The sequence below is a fragment of the Cyphomyrmex costatus genome, unplaced genomic scaffold (genome assembly GCF_001594065.2).
Source record: "Cyphomyrmex costatus isolate MS0001 unplaced genomic scaffold, Ccosl1.0 scaffold13, whole genome shotgun sequence".
NCBI classification, from domain to species: domain Eukaryota; kingdom Metazoa; phylum Arthropoda; class Insecta; order Hymenoptera; family Formicidae; genus Cyphomyrmex; species Cyphomyrmex costatus.
This window is the reverse complement of record NW_017275282.1, coordinates 44,471-65,931: the sequence shown is the minus strand read 5'-3', so window position 1 is coordinate 65,931 and position 21,461 is coordinate 44,471. Positions and strand designations below refer to the sequence as shown.

The window sequence follows — 21,461 nt, the reverse complement described above, 5'->3', positions numbered from 1 at the left end:
CTTGTATGGTTTTCCGAGCTATTATGTATGGTCATAATATAAGGGGCAATTCTTTATGGATGTGAAATCGCACCTTGAGCATAGCTGCTGAAATGGTTGTAAGAATTGATTGTCACAGTCGTCGAATATTCTCCTCATTCTACTGTAATTGATCAATTTTTACAATTACAAATTTACAACCACTTACAACTACGTTTATGTAATTAGAGAAGCGACTTTATGTACAAATTAATATTTATTTTCGCAGGAGACATTAAATAGTCCGAATGCATTAAATGAATATTTACTTACTAAAGGGGTGCCACATGACGTTCTGAAAATACTGCAAGGTGAATTACAAAAACATGTCAAGTGTTAAAATATAGATACAATAGAAGGAATAAAGAATATAGCAACAATGATTTCAATCTATCAGAAACTAGGTATCTGATTTCTGATAGATTGAAATTCCTTATTCTCTTTCATCAATTCCGATTAACGCTAATCGATGGTTGATTCAATTATCACGATTGCCAACGTGAGAACTAAACACAATTTGTCTCAAAAAAGGAAGAGAGAAGAGACGTTCTGATACATTAAATTAAATTGCTGTTGACATTTCTAAGAGTTGATCGCCGATTAATTTAATCAGAAGTTGATAAAAGAGACCCGTAGACAAAGTTGATTTTTTAAAATATATTTAAATTTAATTCAAGTTGAACTATATGTATGCTTATCTTACAAAAGTTACATTAATATATATTATGTACAATTCAGTACTAAATATTTACTACGAAAAATATTAGGTCAATTTAGTAAATTTGTATTATATCTGCTTTGGTATGACTCAATGAAACCTTTTATACGATAAGTATATACATTTATGTAATTTAATTTGAATTATGTTACTGGCTCCTTAATAGTTTTAATAAATGGAATTAACTTCTAACATATAAAAAAATAGTTAAATAAAAATTGAATATTTTTCACTTTTTGCAGTGATTCAAAATGGCATGATTCTTGAAAGTGTGTTGCAACTTGTATATTTATATAACTCATATCTGTTTAAATAATATGTACATTGCAGATGAATTTGTTGATGGCGAAGCATTTCTTTCGCTAACGGAAACTGACTTAAAAGAACTCAAAATAAAAACGGGACCGAGAAAAAGACTATTGAATTTAATTAACGCAGCAAAAGCAACGGTATTTTTAAATTAACCATAAAAAATAAATATATATATATAGCCAGTTCTGCGAACAAATTCTAACATCGTTATTGTAACTGAATACAGAATTGCATTATTGTCGATGGATCCATCTATGGAGTTCAAAATAATGTTCCTACAATTGCATCAACTTCTGGTAATGAAATTATTCAACAAGTTGACGAGCAACCAAAAAATTCTGTAGTAGATGACGTAAATAATGTTCAAAACATTCCTATTTTACTGCAGCCACAAAATATAAATATTGAGCAGGTATTAATTAGAGTATATTATAAATTAAAAAAAAAATGTCATACTATTGCATAATATATATTTAAAAACACGTAATTCGCGCGTTTTATAAAAATAAATAAATTATAATAAATTATAATATAAAAATGTTTAAAGTGTATGTATTGATTATATTTAGTCTAACGACGAAGAAAATAAATTAAATGTTCGAGCTTGGATTGAAGCATATGATGCTACACATACCAGACAGGTACCATTATTAAGTGTTCTTGATTCTGGTATCGTTGGAAACACCGATCGTCAAGAATTTATTAGAATAGTATGTGCTGAAATAGTCAAATTTAGCAATGATCTGTAAGTTATAATATATATATTTTTTAATTTTTAAAACACGTTGTTCATAATTTAATTATTTATACCACTCTATAACGTTTTTATTTCCAATCTTCTTGAAAGGTATCCATCTAGCCAATTAAAAACAGAATTGGCTAAGGAAATTGTTAAGACTTTCCCGAAATTACGATCTTCATACTCGCCCGAAGGTTATGTAAGTATTTTTATAATTCATATATTGATACTATTGTTTTTAACAAAATTTATGTACATATTTAGGAGCATTTTTATGATAAGACGACAAATAGCGGCTTTATTCAATATCGCTTTCAAAATATGCGAGTAAAATTAGGTCCAACGAAAAAGAAAAGAGCATCGACTAAGCCAGCAATTAAAAAAATGAATATTAAAAGACAGAGGGCACAATTTGTAAAACAAGAATATCTTGATGAGGAAGTATTTCAAGAAAAGGTACATATGACGTTTGTAAAGAAAATCAGCATTTTAGAATCTCTAATTCAAATATAAAATATATACATATTTATAGACTTTTTCTTATAAAAATATTTAATTATTATTGACAATTACTTTCAGTGTTCTGAGCTTATATCCAAAATGCCCAACGATATCAATAAGCCGAGCATTATACAATTATTAGATGAAACAAGACCTAACAGGCAAAGGAGCATAAAAAATTTCGAACATACGAAAATAGATGATATATTTAAATTATATCCAAAACTAAAAGATTACAATGGAGAAATGGTAAGTTAATTGAAGTATGAAAAATAATTTGTAGAGATATACATAATCTCTTTCTTCATTCGATTTACGATATCATACAGAATTCATTGTTTCAGATTCACAGGGAATTTACATCTATGTTTTCAAACAATGATACATTTTTGAGAAAATTTTCATCTTACTATGTGCCCAGAATTTTGAAATTCTGCCACATGAAGAAGGAGTATTTGCTCCAAAAAGTAGAGGATTTTAACGATGGTATGATAATACACAATTTGATTATATTGTTGAATAAGAATACGATTTTTTTCTATAACTAAATGTGTATAATTGGTACTTTTTTATATTTTATATAGATAATTTCAAAGCTCTGGTTTTGTTGCCGGAGCTGTTGCCCTCGCCGAATTACGCAAAACCAAAAACATCTGTAAGCGATTCAAAAATAATTTTCGATTTTGAAATTATTTTCATGAAAAGAGCATACGTGTATGTGTGAAGTTTAATAATATTAATCATATAATATTTCAGAGAGGAGAGAATTCAAAGGGTGCAAAAATTAAAGCATCGAATTTATCCGCTAAACAGATTCCAAACCAAAATTTATTACAATTCGTTCATGTGAGTATTGCAAAAACACCGGACATTATAAACTTAAATGCAGTTAGTGCACATTACATGTATAAGTATATTGTTTTTATTTTTTAATATAGACAATGGAAGATTTAATTGATGAAGTAAGTGATGAAGAAGATAAAATTTTGTCTAAAAGAATAAAAACTATTCAACCGTTTTTGGTGTGCTTCATGTTGGGAGAAACAAAGGAAGGACAATTTTATATAAAGACTGATGAAAATTTAATTTCAGTTGGGAAAGATCCAATAATTGCCTTTGATATTCTTGTTAAACTGCATTATTGTTTTGATGTTCAGTTTGCATCCGATTTACTAACATTTTACGATTTCATAACTGGATGCATTATGGGTCTTAATTTACCTGGTGCTAGTTGTAGAGCTTTACATACTACACTGTGTAATATTAGCTTATAAGTTATCATGCATTCTAATTAAATAATTTCATTATTGTAAAAATTTAAGATTTGGTAAATATTTAGTATAACGGATCACCCTTCGATGACCTTGACCTGCTTAAATAAATTTCCTGCTTCAATATATACACTTAGATAAACGCTTGAAAAGTGTGCGTAGAAGCAGTAGGTACCGCCTCCTGCGGGGGGGGAGAGGCTCTACTACTGTAAAAAATAACTTAACCCAACTCATTCTTTGGTGTGAGGTAGTTCGCGTTTCTCGTGGAAAGTCAAAACCCACGTGCAACAGTACAAGTATGTGACACACTTCCATGATTGTATTGTTGCACATGGGTTTTGATTTTTTACGCGAAGCGAGAGCTGCCTCACACCAACAAATGGGTTGGATTACGTTATTTTTACAATAGTGGAGCCCCCCTGTTGGGAGGGATGGGGAGTGGAACCTACTATATTCACGCATACACTTTACAACATAAAGCGACATGGAAGTTGCGAGCTCCTTTTATCTTTATTCAACATATTCGGCAAACAGCAAGGATGAAAGATACTCAGAGTTGACAGAGTTGAGTTTTGGAACGTATCCCAGGAGGTTCGCTCCCCCTAAAATTTTTTCGTTAATAATGTTTTAACGAAGGATGGCCGCAGGCTCAAACCTTTTGAAGGAAGGTGGTCCGTTATACTATAATAAATACTTATCTAAGATTTTTATATGTATTATTCATGTATTTCATATATTGTTTATTTTATGTATACTCTTGACGCTTTTGTTTTTATATTAGTAACACACAACAAAAAAGAATTACAATTATCTAATATAAATTATCATCAAATTCAAGAACTGACACGTATATGAATGTGTAACTTAGATTGTTGCAATTATCATATTCGTATAACTATAGTGTTGTTTAAAAGTAAATAAAGAATCTTTTTAACAATAAATTGTACATTTTAATCAATATGTATAAGTTAAAAAAAAATAATATACATCTATATTGCATCATCTCAGACTGTCCTCTGTGTCATATTTTTGACCTTTTAAATCAAGAATCTCCTTTTCCTAGTATTTTCTACAAATAATTTGGAAAATATATCTGCATTTCATGACTTCGAAGTTTAAGCATTGAATAAACTATACAATAAAACAATACACAAATATTTTTTTAGTGGACATTCGTTATTTTAAGCAAAAAAAAAATAGAATACTTATATTTTTTACACGTACATAGTATATTTCGATTAATGTATTGAACAAGAAGAGACGCTTATGAAATCAACGAAGACTAAAAGAAAATTAAAATTGATTACATTATTTTGTTGTATCAATATTTTATCAATGTGTATGATTACTCTTTAAAATATTAACTGTTGTAACTATTTTATAAAAATAAATAAAGAAATTATAGTTCCGACACAATTAAGAAGTTACGATATATTCAACATATAACGCATTTGCTAGTATTCACATGTTCTGATTTCGTGACATACCAACTTGCTACTTATGGAATAAGGGAAAACTGAAGAGAAAAATAAAACTGAGAGTAGAATCGACTGTTCTTTCCTTTGCCGAAATGAAAGTTATAATCGTGTATATTATATTATGATTCTTATATATTTATAGAGAAAGTTCTATTAGTTTATAAACCATAAACGTTTGACAATTTTTGTAAATTTTGTATTTAATGAGAGTTCGAACTTGTTTTATTAAATAATATCACTCTTATACTCTAAGTTAAAATATTCATTTAAAAATTGTAAAAAGAGATCAATAATTTTTATAAATTTTATAAATTGTAACTTTTTTTTAATACACTTTGTTTATCTTTCTATAAAATATCATGTTGCATATCTCACTCTACAAAATTAAATATATATATATAAATTGAGTCAAATAAATTAACATATATAATATAAGGGCACAATAATCATATCTCTAATTTATATCTTATTACTAAACTTTCTATTTTTACATAAAAAATATCTCGAGATATAAAGTATTTAAAGATAATATCTACAATTTTTAATCTTGAAGCAATTCTTTCTTTGTAAAATATACTTTATTCGCGTTTTTTTACTTTACGTTTATAATTTTTTTCATATAAGTGACAAAAATGATCTTCGCGCGATCTATGCTCTACCCAACATCTGTCCAAAAATTCATTTAATTGCTTCGGTGAAATCGAGTGCGGCAAGTATAACGATGTGCATAACATTCGCGAATGAAAGAGAGGAAAATTGAAGAGTCATTAAAATCCCCTCTTCGAGCAGCCAATGTCACTTTCACCACCTCGCGTTCCGCTACTGATGAATATAAGACAACAAAAATCTAAACAAACGAAAGATCTTCAATTACTTTACATATTGTAATAACTATTTAAGATCAGAACAATTTATTACGTAATTATCTTACGTAATAATATAATGATTACTCTCGTCTTCATAGAATATTAAATTTTTGCAGTAAAACACGATTTCCTAGGAGATCTATATATATAACTTATAAGTCCTGTTTAGTTTGGATTACCGTTTGGAAATGAACTCGAGGTTTGCCCGAGAATTAATTTCCGCCATCGACTAATACGGAAACATGTATCTTATATGTATCTATCGCATCGCATATCCATCGCTAATCTCTACAAGCCATTCACCCTCCACGACCGTCCTCCCTACCTCTCTCTTTGTCGCTTAACTCACAAGGAGCTCTCTTGCTTCCTCCGATCGCCAGGTAAGCGACACAAGTGAGAAGTGCGAGGCGTGCATCGCGGATGCTGGAGGGATTTCGTAGGTGGTTGCCGCAGCTTCTCGCTGGCGTGGGGATAACTAGAGCTTCGGCTTAAGTCAACTGTATCGCGTCAAGATGAAGTAGTACACACTGTCTCGTTGCGGAGTGCATGCATCGGGTACGCGAAAAACATCGCGCGAATAGAAGCGTGTAAGAGAAGACCCGGAAATCATCGGCCGGACAGCGGAGAACTTGTGCAGTTTGTCCGAAACTCTTGCTTATTAATGCATTAAGGCAGAAGATATGAGACTCTACGCTGTGAGTTAAATCGATTCCTATATTCTTTCTTTCCGCACTATTATTGAGTGTTTTAACTAATTAAATTTAAATACGACAAGAATAGGAAACTTTTATGTTTTACATTTAATATTTTAATGTTACGTATTTATAAATACAAAGTAAATTCTGAATTCTGAGTAATCATAAAGAACATAATGAATATAAATAAAGACAATAATTGAATGTAAAATAAAATTGTTTTTTTATATATTAAATTTATTCATGTATTAAAAAATTAATTTTATAAATATAATACATAAAGTATAGTTTTATCTATTAATATATATTATAATCTATAATATTATATTATATGATACGATTATAGATATATTACTGTATTAATGGAACAATTTAAAATTATCCTTGTTTAATTATATATTATGTTAACTTTTACATATATACATATGTGTTTATCTTCAACTAAATTATATTAATTATAATTCTTTAAGTTGATAAATAATATAAAATGTTAAAGTCATTTTTATTAAAAGAGATAAAAAAAAGTGAAAAATTTATTTTAAAAAATTTGTTACACGCTAAACATGAATTTAATTAAATTTTTCAAAATTTTCTTCTATTTATTTTATTATGTTGCGTCGGCTAAAAGTTTGGAAACACACTTGTCATTTTCATACATTTCACAAAAAGAGTTAAATATCTTCACGAAAAAAAAATTTTTGAAAAGTTTTCTACCACGCATTTTAAAACGCAAAGACAAAACTTTAAATCCTCGTTTCAATTTTTTCTACATCTTGTTCACATTAGATTAAGGTAATATTTTTTACAGTATTTTTATCTTGTTTTAAAGCTTTGTGTAATGAAATAAAATTTACTATAAAAATACTTCAAAGTAATATTCCTAATAATGTTAAAACGTTTTTTTGGAAAAAATTGTTATGATTTTTCGCAAAGACATCAACTTTTTTTGTGTGAAATTTTATTGTGTAACAACTTTTTTGAAACTGCCTTTTAACTTAAAATTAAAAAATTTACGGAAAAAAGACGAAATGTTGTTTGTTGTAATGTGCTTGATTCATATGAAGTTTTTCAAATTTTTTTTAAAGATTTTTTTTAAATTGGCTGTGTTAAATAAAGTTTTTAAAAATTACAAAAAGTTTTGTACGGCTCAAGCATATAATAAGTATTCTTTCTTTTTTGTGTTTTTTCTGTAAAATTTTTAGTTCCGAAAAAAATTTGATGCTTGTGAAAAATCAATTATTTTACAAAAAATATTTTGAAGTTAGTAAGTCTACTTTAAAATATTTTTATTATTACTAAATTTTGTCTAATGATGTTTCATCAAAATATGGCGCTTCGAAATAAAATATTGTAAAAAATATCGATTTATATAATTTAGAATACATGAATTAGAAAAATTCAAACGTAGATATAAAGCCCTGTCTTTGCGTTTCAAAATACATGGTCGAATATTTTTTTCCACCGAGATAAGATTTTTGTAAAATGCGAGAAAATTGCAAGTGTTTCAAACTTTTGGTCAACACTGTACATATACATAAAACTATAAGGTAAATATTTATATTTAAAAATTAAACTGTATTAAATTTTATCTTTATGACAAAATGCATTTTCATAAATCTACAGCTATTCATATTTTTACATCAAAATGTAGATAACAGTGTCATTTTTTTTACGTACAGGATGTATCATAATAACTCTTCTTACAGGTTGCTCTTATAACATGGGCGGCATTCATAACTGCATCTTCAGAACACAACATTGCAAATTTGAATGATGAAAAGGTAAATTCGGCAAATAGTATTGTATATTAAATTATAATATAGAAAACTACATGAATCATTAGTAGCGAATTTTTTTCTGGGAAAATTATTAAAATATAATAATATTTTAATATTTACTTAAATGATTATATAATATAAAAGTTTAAATTAAAAATTTTATTTTTAGTTAAGTATAAACCTTAAGCAAGTTCATTAAAAAACGAATAATTCATTAATTATACAAGCCTTGAAAAAATCTAAGAAAAATATTTATTTTATCTTAATTTTTTTATTTTTAATCAAAATTTGATTTAAGGTCTTAGAAAGTGATATTGACAGTGATAAAAAATTATATTAATGGCCGAAAACATGTGTAATTAAATCTAGATCGATGGTTCCTTCACGCGGTAGAGAAAGTTCAAAGATGATTGAGACGCGTGCCATTAAAAAAGTTTCTTTTCATTCCGACAGTTATAGCCATAGGGGATACCTAGCTACCGACAGGCCCTAGAGTTTAGGCGAATAGAGTGCTTACAAACATCCTTAACCTTGGGGCATAGAAATCTTTAACCTCGATCTACTTGCAGCGCGTCATTCAAGTGCTACTTTACGTATAGGCGCGACGAGCCGAGATGAATTACAGCTGGGAGCTGGCATAGGCCGAGTGAATGTCGCGGTTTCGAGGAACCGAGAGAGAAAGAGAACATTTTCACTTGCAACACGAAATAGTTCATTGGCTGCGGTTCCCACCTTTTCTAAAATGTCTTTCGCGAAGCGCCGCGCCGGTTGTTCCATTGAAAAACTCGAACAATTAATTTTGCTTCACATCATTTTCGTCACGGTGTACAATGACAGGATTTATTGATAAAATAAAATATATTTTGTATGTGAATAATAAAAAACCTAAATGTAAAAGTTTAACTAATTTATAAAATCGGAATGAATCTACAGTAATATGACAGTATTTTGAAATTTAACCATTGTAGAGAAAATCGTAGAGTCAAGAAAGTCGAATACTTTCGCGTACATCTATATTTGCATACTCTGGAAATTTTCACGTTTTTGTGTCGGAATGTATTTCGCTTTGTCTGCCAAGAAATTTCTAATACGGTACAAAATTACTTATTTCCAAGAAGTTCTTTACTCTAATGGAAAGATTAATTTTAATATAAAATTTCGGTGTGACCGTTTCTGAGACATTTTAAAAATAAATTTTGAATATAATAATTTTTAATTAAATAGCTTGAGTTTGCCGATTAAAAGTGAACGTTTTCTCATAGTGAGGTAGAAGTCCTTAGATTTCTTTATATACTCTCACACGAAATAAAACACACTTTAAACCGTTTAAGGATAAACGGTGAAAATTCCGCGTCGTGCAGACGCGAGTCGCGTCAGCGGGTGGGTTAATCGCGGTTGTTTCGAGTGCATTCCGGGTGAAATTGATGCAATTGCTGTTATACAAATTCTGAGGCTGAATTAAAAGGCGCGCTCGCGGAACGTTGTCAGGGACAAGGTAAAACGCGACAACGGACGAAGAATGCGCCGGCGGGCATGACGAGCGTGTATTTTCTTCGCGTTAAAAGGAAACTCACCAGTGAAAGTGGCCACACGCGGACGTAAATTCGTCCGCCGGTAATTGCCGTTGTTCCAACGAAATGCACCATCGCGCACCATCGTGTGTTACACAATGTCATGCAACGCAGAGAAAACGAATCGATCAGCGTTTGTCAAGTGTACGATTAATAGCCGAGACTGAAATTTTCCAGTCGGAAAGCTGAGAAAATTACATCTCGATCGACTGTTTCAAGTTCTTGGAAAAAAGTCGCTTAGGTTAATGTCACACTTTGCGAATCTTTAATGTTACCCTTATTCAGTGATATTTACAGTTTATAGGCAAACAAAAGAAAAAGAAAATTGGTCTGGATGTGGATTTGCATTAAGATAAGACATTCTCCACAATAAGCATTACTTTGATTTAATCCAAATATGTAGAAATAAATCATAATAACACAGTAAATTTTTTTTCCTTATAATATGAGAACAATGTCTAGAGAAAGTTGTTTTTGATGTGTTTATATATATATTATAAAGGATAGGTATATTAAATTAGAAAGATAAGACCGCTCGCTCTTTACGCAGCAGACTATTAGTGCTTCGACACAAAGTTATGGCTATTTCTTATTGACGCACACTTGTCCCATAAAAAGCTACACTGTTCGTTATTATTATCTTATTAATGCACCACTTCTCTCCGTATCTGTGTCGGATAAGCCAAACGATAGTCAATTAAGTCTTGATTTATTCGTAATATTTACGCATCCATGCAGTATCACAGATCCGTAACACACGCAAAAAGTTCCTGACACTTCTAGTTTGCTAAGAATACTGTTCAAACTAGGTCAATGGCAAAATAAAATACGGAAGAAATTTGAATACCGTAAAAAGTAGACAAATCTCGAAAAGAACCTTTTAATTTTCTCTAAATAATATAATAATAAATATTTCTTATAGAAAAATTGTATACATGTTATAACAAATTACCATTTGTAAAAAAATAATTCATTTACTAAAAATTAAAGAATTTCATCAAATTAATCTTTACGAGTTTCACAATTAAACAAAATTAACTAAACGAGTTCAATAATTAAACTAAATTATTTTAATTAAGTTCAAGCAGATCTTGATTTATATTTAATTGATGGTTGTAAAACCATAATTTGGACTATGTAATTAATTGAAAATTAAAACGTTGAGAAATGTAACCATTGCACAAATGAAAGTTACAGTTTAAGTAAATTCATAATTTATATAAGATCTATTCGATAAAGAAACATAATAGCTTTAACTCAATCCAATTGAAATAATTCTTTTATATCGAACCGTTTAATTAGTAATACAGAAACATGTATTGTAAAAGAAAGCAAAATATATGGTTTCGGCAAATAAGGAGAAAGTAAAGGGTCCATCGGCATGGATTATTGAGGACGTATCAGCTCCGCTTCGTTCTCGCTGGACCATCGGGATTTACTCGACTCTCACTGGTTTTTCTTTTGCGCGCGGTGCAGGAATGCGACGCATCTTTCTCGTTTCTCCTTTCTTCTCGCTCGAACGCCACAGGAGAAAGGGAGATCGATGCCGGTACCGTAACTGCACCTTTCTCTCGCGCCGGGCGGCCACCAGATGCGTTATTTTCAGACGCCACGCCGATCTCCCGCGTGATGCGAAAAGATCGCCGTGCGGGATTACGACGGGAAACTATACGGGGTGTTGCAGATTCTTTTTAATGGGTGTGTCCGTCCCATATAACCAGAGCTCCTCGCGAGTCTTTTCGAGATCTGGTTAATTATCTCTAGCAATGATAAGCATCTGCTTAGTGAAACTTAGTGACAGTTAGTTTCTTTAATAACAAATTTTTATCGATTTTCATATCCATATCTTTACGGGGCAATAGTTTGCAATCGCATTTTCGAGAAAGTTGGTCGCTTGGATTATGTTAAATGATCAAAAAGACCACGAGCAGAGACTACTCTCTCTTTTGGAATCTTTTTTGTTAAAAATATTTATACAATATGTTATATACATAAATATTATATTTTTAATACTTCTAAAGTGATTAATCACAGTTTCGATTCTAAAAATATTTTTTAATTTAAGAAACTCAAATAAATAAAAAGTATACATAGATTCCGTTATATTATTCTTTTTCTGGTGTCGATATAATTTTTAATAAAACGTTTTATATGAATTACACGTTTAAATAATACTTTTTCAATGTAATGCCAATAATAATTTAAATTTTTTATCACATTTTATATATTGGAATTACAAAAATGTCGCATACGACACGCCAAAGATCCCCTCTTGACAAATTTTCGGATCCGTCGATTGATTACATTTTTTGCATTATATGTGCATTATGCGTGCGTGCGTGCGTGCGTGTGTGGTGTTAGTTTTTGCTTCGCAATAAAAAGTGTGTCGATTTGTTTTGGAATAGTCAAAGCATATGGATTTTTATCATAAATGCGCTAGACTTTGCTTTACTTGGTCTTCTTTTTGCAAAATCTTCTGGGTCACCGCGATTTGCTTCGTTTGGAGATCCATGGTGCTTGGTTACGATCAAGTATCTCATTTCCTTCTCCGGTCGATAACATTGATGTCAGATACCGCAGAAAGAGTTAAAAAGGAAATAAACGAGCGACTTAACGTGATAAAATGAGGAAAGTAATACATTTAATGAGCGTTCAAAATAATTTAAAAGCGACATCAAACAGGAATTAAGGCTGTTGAAGAAAATGAAGAGAAGCGTCTCTTAAATATCAATAAGTTGTACATAACCGGAAAAATAAGTTCTCTCGTACACGTGATTTATGTAAACATTCTAATGAAATCTAAATTAATGAATAAAAAATGATAATTACAATACTATACCTAAACAATTAATGACAATAAAACACATTGTGTATCATATAATATATATTCATATATATACATTATGATAATAAAATACTTTGCTTTTATGTATTTGCAGAAAATACAGTTCCTCACAATTTTTCAATGTAATTTTTGAAGTAAAATTATTCCTAGTGTGATCGCGAATATTTTCTATAGACAATTATTTTAATTAATTAATTTTTTCAGGTTGTCGATTACACAAAGATTTATGATCTGCCGGTGAAGCAGATAGTGCAACCTTATGTGACGAACGTAGAAGAGAAGAGTTCTGGACAAACGGACACCGAAGATCATTCTGATGATTTCGCGAATGTCGAACTAAGTAGATCAGCAGTTCACGCCGACGAGGAGGGAGGATCGAATGGTGTTTCCACGACCTATTCCTCGCCGCCAGGATCAATTTATACGACTCCGCTCGCCAAGACAAGTATCCGTTTAGAGACAACCAACAAGTATCCATTTAAAGAACATTTAAGTCTCGAGTCAGGGTATACCGAGGATGCGTTCCTTGTCGAAAATGCCGGCAGTTTTGGACAAAAGGTCCGACAGGATTATCCGCGTGACAGAACAATTTTTAGGACTGTCATTTCGACCAGCGAGGGCCGAAAGGATAACAAACACACGAAATCTTTCAGCAGTACTGCGTTGCCTCTGCAAAATGAAGATAGTTATAAAAAACCTTACCCATCAACTAGTCAAGAACCATTTGTGCTCGCACTGAAAAAGGAAAGTACTTTGGTAGATGAATCGTCTTCTGATGCTTCCGAAATGGTTAAGTCTAAAACAGTGGATAATTTCGATGAAATTTTCAGTGAAATTACAACGGAAAACTCGCCAGGCAACATTGCTTTGATTCTCGAGAATGATGTCGTGCCCGAAATTCTTCCGACACCACAAGCAAGATTATCCCGAGCGCGTAATGATACCACCAACGAAAAAATCACGGAGAAATCTATGGAACCTACTCAAAAATTGGAGAACGTTGTGAGAACATCAACGACCGTAGAAATCAGTCCTTCGTTTCAAACGCGATTTTCAGGCCCCATCGTAGTGGCTGACTTGCCTGACAGAGAAACTCAGGAGATGGTTGTTGATTATATGGACGATGTATCTGAAGCGTACAAACCAATCGAGAACGCCGAGTTTACTTCGGAGACCAACGCCGGAGGCTCAAAAGTGGCGGCTTCAAGCATAACATCCTCGGTCATGTTGAATCCTTTGCAAGTCGGAATCACGCTGATGAACGCCAATCAAGCTAGTTTGATAGATAATAGTGAGCAATCTGTCGCAGTGGACTATCTGCAGGATTATCCCCAAGACGATCTGCAACGCTTAGCAACTGTAAATAAGGAATTTCTCAAGAACAACGGCAATCAGTCACAGATCGATTATCAAGATGAGAATTTTGAACGTGACGAAGTCGAGAAGCAAGTTGAGGTTGACATAAAAAAAGTCCCCGACAACTCCGTTGAGATTCAAAAGTCCATCGAGCTCTTCCATACCGCGCCAGTGCATGAGATTCATTATCCTCCGGAGTATATTCAACATACGTCAAACCTCGGTATTATTGAAACGAATAATATTGGAAATTGGCAGAAATCAAACCAACCGTATGATCAGATCGAGCAATCAGAATTGCGACCAACTTACGATATTTATCAAGGTAATACATATAATTATCAATTGATTGCTCAATTGTTATTTATTAATCTCATGTCAATTTAATTCTATTTTTTAAACAAGATCAGTAGTTTATAAATATAATTGGAAGTTATTAAGTAAATATATTATTCCGAAAAAAAGAAGAAGAAGAATTGTTTTTATAATTGTATTTATAATTGATTCTTTACATTAATAATTTTAAGTACAGTCTCTTAAGATGTCATAAATCAATCACAGAATCGTATTAGTATCTTAAGATATTACTTATCAATTAAAGACGTCATTTTGACAACTTTATTAATAATAACGTCAAAATGATGACGTGAAATGTCAGTTTGTTACCTGAATATAAGATGATCGTAAAGTAAAAACTATGAATACCGGTTATAGGGAGTTGCTTTAGATTAGACTGTAAAAAATAAAATAAAAATTAATGTGTTAAAATAATATATATTTATATTTTATTTATTTCTTTTTTTAATTATTAATGGTAATCCTTATTTTTATCATCGAAACTATCGCTATTCCGCTTAAAATCTCATATGAGCGCTAAAGTTAAAGAACTATATTAATAATAATAATTTCAAGATGATATTAACTTTCACCAAATTTCCTTAACACGGAAAAAAGTCTATATTACGCAAACTTATATTAACGTGCTACGAGTAATATACTCGCACTATCAAAGCACGCATCAGCGCCACGACAAATTGCCAGTTTTCACCCATACGGTGGTGGAATGCGGTACACAATGCATTAATGTTGACTTCCGTTTCAGGTAATAATGACCAGGACGAAAAGAGGGGTATTAAAGCCCACACATCCCCGCATCTTTCGCAAAAGCTTAATCAGCACGAATACAATGCTCTCGAGGAGGACGTTGGCAGACCGATAGCTTCGATCGTAAACACCAAATATTCATCAAATACTCACGAGCAAACGCCCCTCGAGTTGCAGCCGTTCAAATACAACGGCATACAGCCCGCGCCTTTGGCCCCGAATCAATTTGATGACACGTTATACGAGCAATCCAACGTACGACATAATTTTAACGGCAACGATAACGGCATACCGCCACGCGGAAAACCCGTTGGAGGTTCAACGAAACAAGAAACAACGAGCGAGCTTGTAAAACCGTACGTACCAAATACGTATCAGTACTCGGTGCAGCAGCCACAATCAAATCAACCGTATGATCACCAGCACTCATTCCGATCATCGGAGATAAGGCGGCCGGAAGCTCCGCAACTTCTTCTTAGGATTATTCCCGAGGGGTCGTCTGCGAACGGAGGCTTCCTGGTGCCGATCCCGCGGCCCTATCCGATCGAGAAAATTATCGAGAAGACCGTTCACATGCCGCACTCACGTCCGATCGAAATCGAGAAGAAGATCCCGATGACTGAGAAGGTGCAGATGCCGGTACCGATGCTGCATCCCGTGCACGTGCAAGTGCCGCCGGTCGAGCGTGTGGTGGAGAAGCAGATCCGCCTGCCACACATCTATCCGCTCCACATTGAACGGGTGGTCGAGAAAAGGGTGCCATATACGGTCCAGCGATTAGTAATGCAGCCTCCTCCGTATCCGTTGCACGTGAGACTGCCGGCTTACCCGGCGTACCCGGCGGCACCGCTCAGCCAGCCAACGCATACAACGGTACCGATAGAGAAGACCACGGAGAAGCCGGTGATTTCCTCGCTACCTCCTCGGCCGTATCGTGCGAGTACGGACAGGCCGCTCGAAAGCAGCAGCTCAACCGAGAGCAGAGTTACGAAATATTATCAGAAGCCGCAGCAGGCGATTTTTACTGGCGGAAATCCTAATTTCCATAGTGTTGCCAGTGGCTTGACATTTGTGCCGCCGTCACAGAGCGAGACGAACGTATCGCAGTTCTACAGCGTTCCCTACGGCAGACCGTCGGCATACAATTATAATATCGACGTCGGCAAGAATTACGTTCCCGCGGCACATTTTTCCAATGTCAAATTAGTGATACTGCCGAAGAAGTTTGGCAGTCACGTGATACTGCGACCGCACACGGCCACGACATCGTACGCGATACCATCCTTTGGACGGCAGGTCCTGTACAATCTAGTGGAGAAGGACAAATCGGTTAAGGATGAGTACGTGGGTCCTACGCCTCCGCGCAAAACCACCTCACAGAGCAAAGCGTTCCCTCAAACGAAGTCACCGCAGTTCTCCACGAATACCGCTCAATCGTTAGCCAATCTAAGAAAATCCAGGCAGCCGGAAACGCAACATCACGGAAGTTTCAGACAATCAAAAATGGAATACGGTTTCAAGCCGCCTATGGTACCGTCCATTCAGTACGACGAAAATACCGCTAGTAAAGTAGAGAATTAATGCAATGGTCTATGATAGTAATAGTAACATTAAACAGACGTCGAAAGTACATTACAAGAAATGTTTAAAGGACTTACCGTTTTTTTTTTCAGTATATTTTAAACGTTACTTGCACTGTTGCATTATTTAAATATTTCAGACTGATTCGTACAATTGTATTATGAATAGGAAAGAGCTTATTTACAATATTTTCTTCATATCGATAAGGACTTATTTGCGACACAATTTTAGTTTTTTAATATTATACATATATGTATTTATTATTGAAAATCTCTTTAATCAATGTTGCTGTGTATTTTCTAATTTATTTCGAGTATAATAGTGATTTTAAACTATTTTACAATTTTATTAATGTTATATTTTTATTATATTTTATGGCAAAATGTTGTATCTTGTATTTTATGTTGCATTATCATATAAATGTCTAAAGTTATTTTATTATTATTTAAAACAAATGAGAAAAAGGCGGTAGTTTGCAAATATTATAATATAACATATGAAAAAATTGTATTGTAATATTATTAACCGTAAAGAAAGTACGATTTAATACCATTACTGTTAATACAATACGATAACTACGATAATAGAATGGACGCATGTATAAGTTTTGTACAATATATTTTCTATTTTCATACGTTATATTTCTTGCTCTGTTGTTTATTTTACATATTTTGATTTTATTTTTATTGTATATATTTTATACTGTAAATCTAAATATTTCGTTTATTTTTGCAAACTTTACTATAAGTTCTTATTGATTGTAAAGAAAATAATGCTTAAGAAAACGTACTCGTCGTAACCTTTTTCCACTTCCACTCCCTCATTGAATATAGTATTTTATTAAAAGTACTCTTATATCATCTCTATTCAGGGATAAAATATTTTCTTAAAAAGAAAATCAATTTTTATTTTTCTAAATTAATTCTAACATTAAAATGGTAAGAAAACAAATGTTTTAAACAAAAACTTCATATGATTCTGAAAATACTTTTTAAATATTTTTAAAGTTTTTAAGGTCTTTACTATATTTTTCTTAAGAATTATTATATTAATAAATATTTTTTTATGACAAAATCAAATCATAATTATAGAAAACAAATTTGATTACACGTTAAAAAATTATTTCTAACCTCTTATTTCTAATTAATGCATACTATTAAAAAATTGATAGTAAAATTCTATGAGCATATACATTTTTTCTCTTTTATACTTATTACAGATATATTTTTATACTTATAGCAATTTGTAATAACAATTATTTTGATCGTTGACTATATAGTCTCATTTATATGCTGCAAATTTACAAGTCTCACATTATCATGAATGGATATTATGCCTGCGGTAGATAGCATATAACTATCTATATATTCAGAGACTCAGAGAACTGAATTATCGACATAGATAATTAGAAATAAAAAGAAAAATAAAATTTGTCCGAAATATTTGTATTAACATTAACAAGATAGAACTAACAATTTTATCATTTTTATCTTATTATAGTATCTTAATATAATTTTTATCTCCTTTAATATAATCGATATATATATGTATATATAAAGATTAAACGAATAGTTTATTGTTTAAATTTAAATAAACTTAAAGCAATCTACAAAATGAATAAGCACATTTAGTATTTAAAGTGCGAAACTGCAGCAGAGTTCATTTCATTCTTTTACATTGCCCAATTTATGTTTCACATTCGCCTAACTAAACTGCATTTTTTATTTGCAATAAAATTTGGTAACACTCTTTGTATCTCCGAGAGCATCATTGCGTATCGTTCAGCGAACCATGGCATGATTTTCCGTAATACCAGTATTCGCGAATTACTCCTTGTTGTTTGTCTCGTTAAAATGTCTGGCAAACAGCACTTAACGTAGCATGACGATTTAATAATCTACACGTTAAATAGTTGTATAAATTTTTTCGGACTTGCACATAGATGGGCAGGTAGACATTCCATCAAGTCAATATTAAAGCAAATGGAATATCGAAATTAACATTAAATCTTCCGTGTGTATGCGTCGAATATACAGTATCGAAACCGCATGTTTGATACATCTCATTTCAATATGATTTTCTGTGAAAATATCTTTCTATATAAAATGTAAATATCATACCGTGATTACCTGGCTACTAAATAATCCACGTTGCTGGTGATATACTAACTCATCACAGCTAATCCGAATGCTTAACGTATTGGTTCTCTAAATGCAATATCAAGTAAAATCAAAGAGGAAAAAGAAGAAATCATGAAAATATTAAATCTACTATTAATTAAATAATTTAATGAGAAACGCGCTTTGCTTCTCTTTTCCTTTTTCTATTATTAATCTGAAATACATTTTTTTCACTTACTGAAGAATTATCATTTTCAACCGCATATAAGAGTTTACAAATAAACAACTCGTAATAAATAATAAAAATGTATAAATATATAAAATATATAAATGTATATAAAAATTATGTATAAATATTATATGTAAAACTTCATTAAAAGTAAATTTAAATGTTTAGAGGTTTTAGCGATTTAGAAGGAAAGCGATTAACGGGACACTCCCTCAATTATGACGGACAAAGCTACTTATTCTGGCTTTTTTGCAAGTCATCCGGCATGAACCAGCAATCATCGCTCGTCATTATGCGCACAACAGTGGTGGGATTCCAACTGGTGGTGAGGACGTTGATGAGGGAGAGATTGCGTGACCGCCGGCGCTGCATTGCGAAACGGAATTATCCGCCGTTAGGTAATCATAGGTAAGAAGAGCAAATAGCGTCAAATTTAAATCAGATTGTATCACCGCGCGGCATTCCTGAATGGTGGCTCTTTGGTTCTCCTGTAGAAAGCAAGCAACGCGTGAAACGCATCACTTAGGAAAGTCTCACTTGAGCTTAAGTGCCAGCACGGATACCCCCCGTCAGCTCCGGTAGTCTTTGAAGATGACTGTTGTGTTGCACGCACAATATACGTAGTTTTGTGTAGTAACACCTAATAATAATTTATCATAATAAAAGTATTTGTTATATCTAAAAATTAATAATGTAATATATTTTCAATTTAATAATAATATAAAAAGCGTTCATTATTATAATTGGTAATACTATATAAAATATAATTAGTAATAAAAATAATTTTTTCGGAATAACTACTTTGATGCGCATTTCAATTAATAACAGATTAAATTCACTTCTTAATGTTTTTTATCTATTTGAAGTAGTTTTAAAGGGTATTTTTTTTCTCTCATATAATATACATATACTTTTATGATGTTGCTTGTATTAACGGTAAATATATTTATGAGACCAACTTAAACGTGATTCCGTATAATGCACTGTCAACTTGTTGACAAATTGTAGGATAATCCAGGAACAGAACTTATTTCGAGATGAGCGGTGTGCCATTAAAAACAAATAAACTTCTGCGAAACCGTATACCGTATCGCGTGTAAAGAATGACAATCCGTCTGGGTGGTCACATCGTAATGTTTTTGTCATCCTTCATTAAATCACAACGGTGGTCTCTCTATATTAATATAATAGGTATACAGTGCAATTCAGACGTTACAATGAAAATAGACACAAACTAAACAAGTTCAGACAAAAAACGAGGAAAGTGCCAAATTAATCAATCCTTTTTTTAATTGTTATCATTTTTCTATGTTTATGAATCTCTCTTAAGTCTTTTTGATTATTATTTAATTAATTAATTTAATTGCAATTAATTGCAAGTGAATTTTATATTAACAAAAGCTTAATTTTAATCAGATCTAATCTTAGAAGATTGCGAATGGTCGAACGTCGCGAAAAAATAATAATATGCAACTTAAACTTTAAAGAAAGATTTCATTTTTTAACAACAAATATCGATGTGATCATCAGATATATAATATTTAGTGTACCGTTAAATAAAAGATAACTTTTTTCAAATCTAAACGATAATCTTTTAATAATTTTTTTGTATTACATGAAATTTCAATTTTCAAAATATTCTATGACGTCATAATCTTGAGAAGTTTAAAATTAATATAATATTGCACAAAAGGATTTTTAACTTAAAAAAAAATTGTTTTTTAAAAGATTAATAAAATTAATAATAGATTCAATATTTCATTACAAAAATCTTATTAACCTTAATATTTATATTGAATTCTTTCGATAATTGGAAGTTCCATCAATCTATTTAATCTTGAATGAAGTAAACCTTTTTAACATGTCATGTGGTAGTAACATATGGTAATAAGATAAATGATATTAAAATAGCCTTTCTTTGACAACGTCACCTTCGAATTTCTCAAGATTGCGACATATATAGAGCATCTCTAAAATCATAATCCTATTAAACACGAATAAGAAAAATCATAAGTTACTTCTTTTTCTTTGCATTTTCTTTCTCATTAAATTCTGCTACTGAGCATTCTATTTGCATCTTTCTTATATATTTCTGTTAATGTTACATGAGAAGATAAAGTATGTCCATAATTGGATCCCACTGTAAGCGAAAGGATTAACCCGCCGTTTGGGTATTACGCGGTCTAACTGCTTGACGTAACGAGCTACATACGTTGCATTAGCATATCGTTACGGTTGTCGGTGCACGCCAGTGCAGGCATATTAATATTACGAGTATG

General features: G+C 31.8%; 1 protein-coding gene across 1 annotated transcript; it reads left to right on the top strand.

Annotated features, from left to right (window-relative positions):
* Positions 1 to 992: 992 nt before the first annotated feature.
* Positions 993 to 16,866, top strand: LOC108782505 (uncharacterized). Its single transcript, XM_018550786.1, has 14 exons — positions 993 to 1,005; positions 1,067 to 1,185; positions 1,275 to 1,460; positions 1,618 to 1,793; positions 1,896 to 1,986; positions 2,052 to 2,243; positions 2,367 to 2,537; positions 2,633 to 2,774; positions 2,873 to 2,943; positions 3,045 to 3,134; positions 3,227 to 3,250; positions 8,305 to 8,379; positions 12,997 to 14,473; positions 15,251 to 16,866. Exons 1-14 carry the CDS (start codon positions 993 to 995, stop codon positions 16,831 to 16,833), a joined length of 4,410 nt encoding a protein of 1,469 aa, XP_018406288.1. The 3' UTR covers positions 16,834 to 16,866.
* The last annotated feature ends 4,595 nt before the right edge of the window (positions 16,867 to 21,461 follow it).

Coding starts and splice junctions, on each gene's coding strand:
- LOC108782505 (XM_018550786.1), top strand. Junction 2,244..2,366: donor AGGAAGTATTTCAAGAAAAG/GTACATATGACG, acceptor AATTACTTTCAG/TGTTCTGAGCTTATATCCAA. Junction 14,474..15,250: donor AACTTACGATATTTATCAAG/GTAATACATATA, acceptor CTTCCGTTTCAG/GTAATAATGACCAGGACGAA.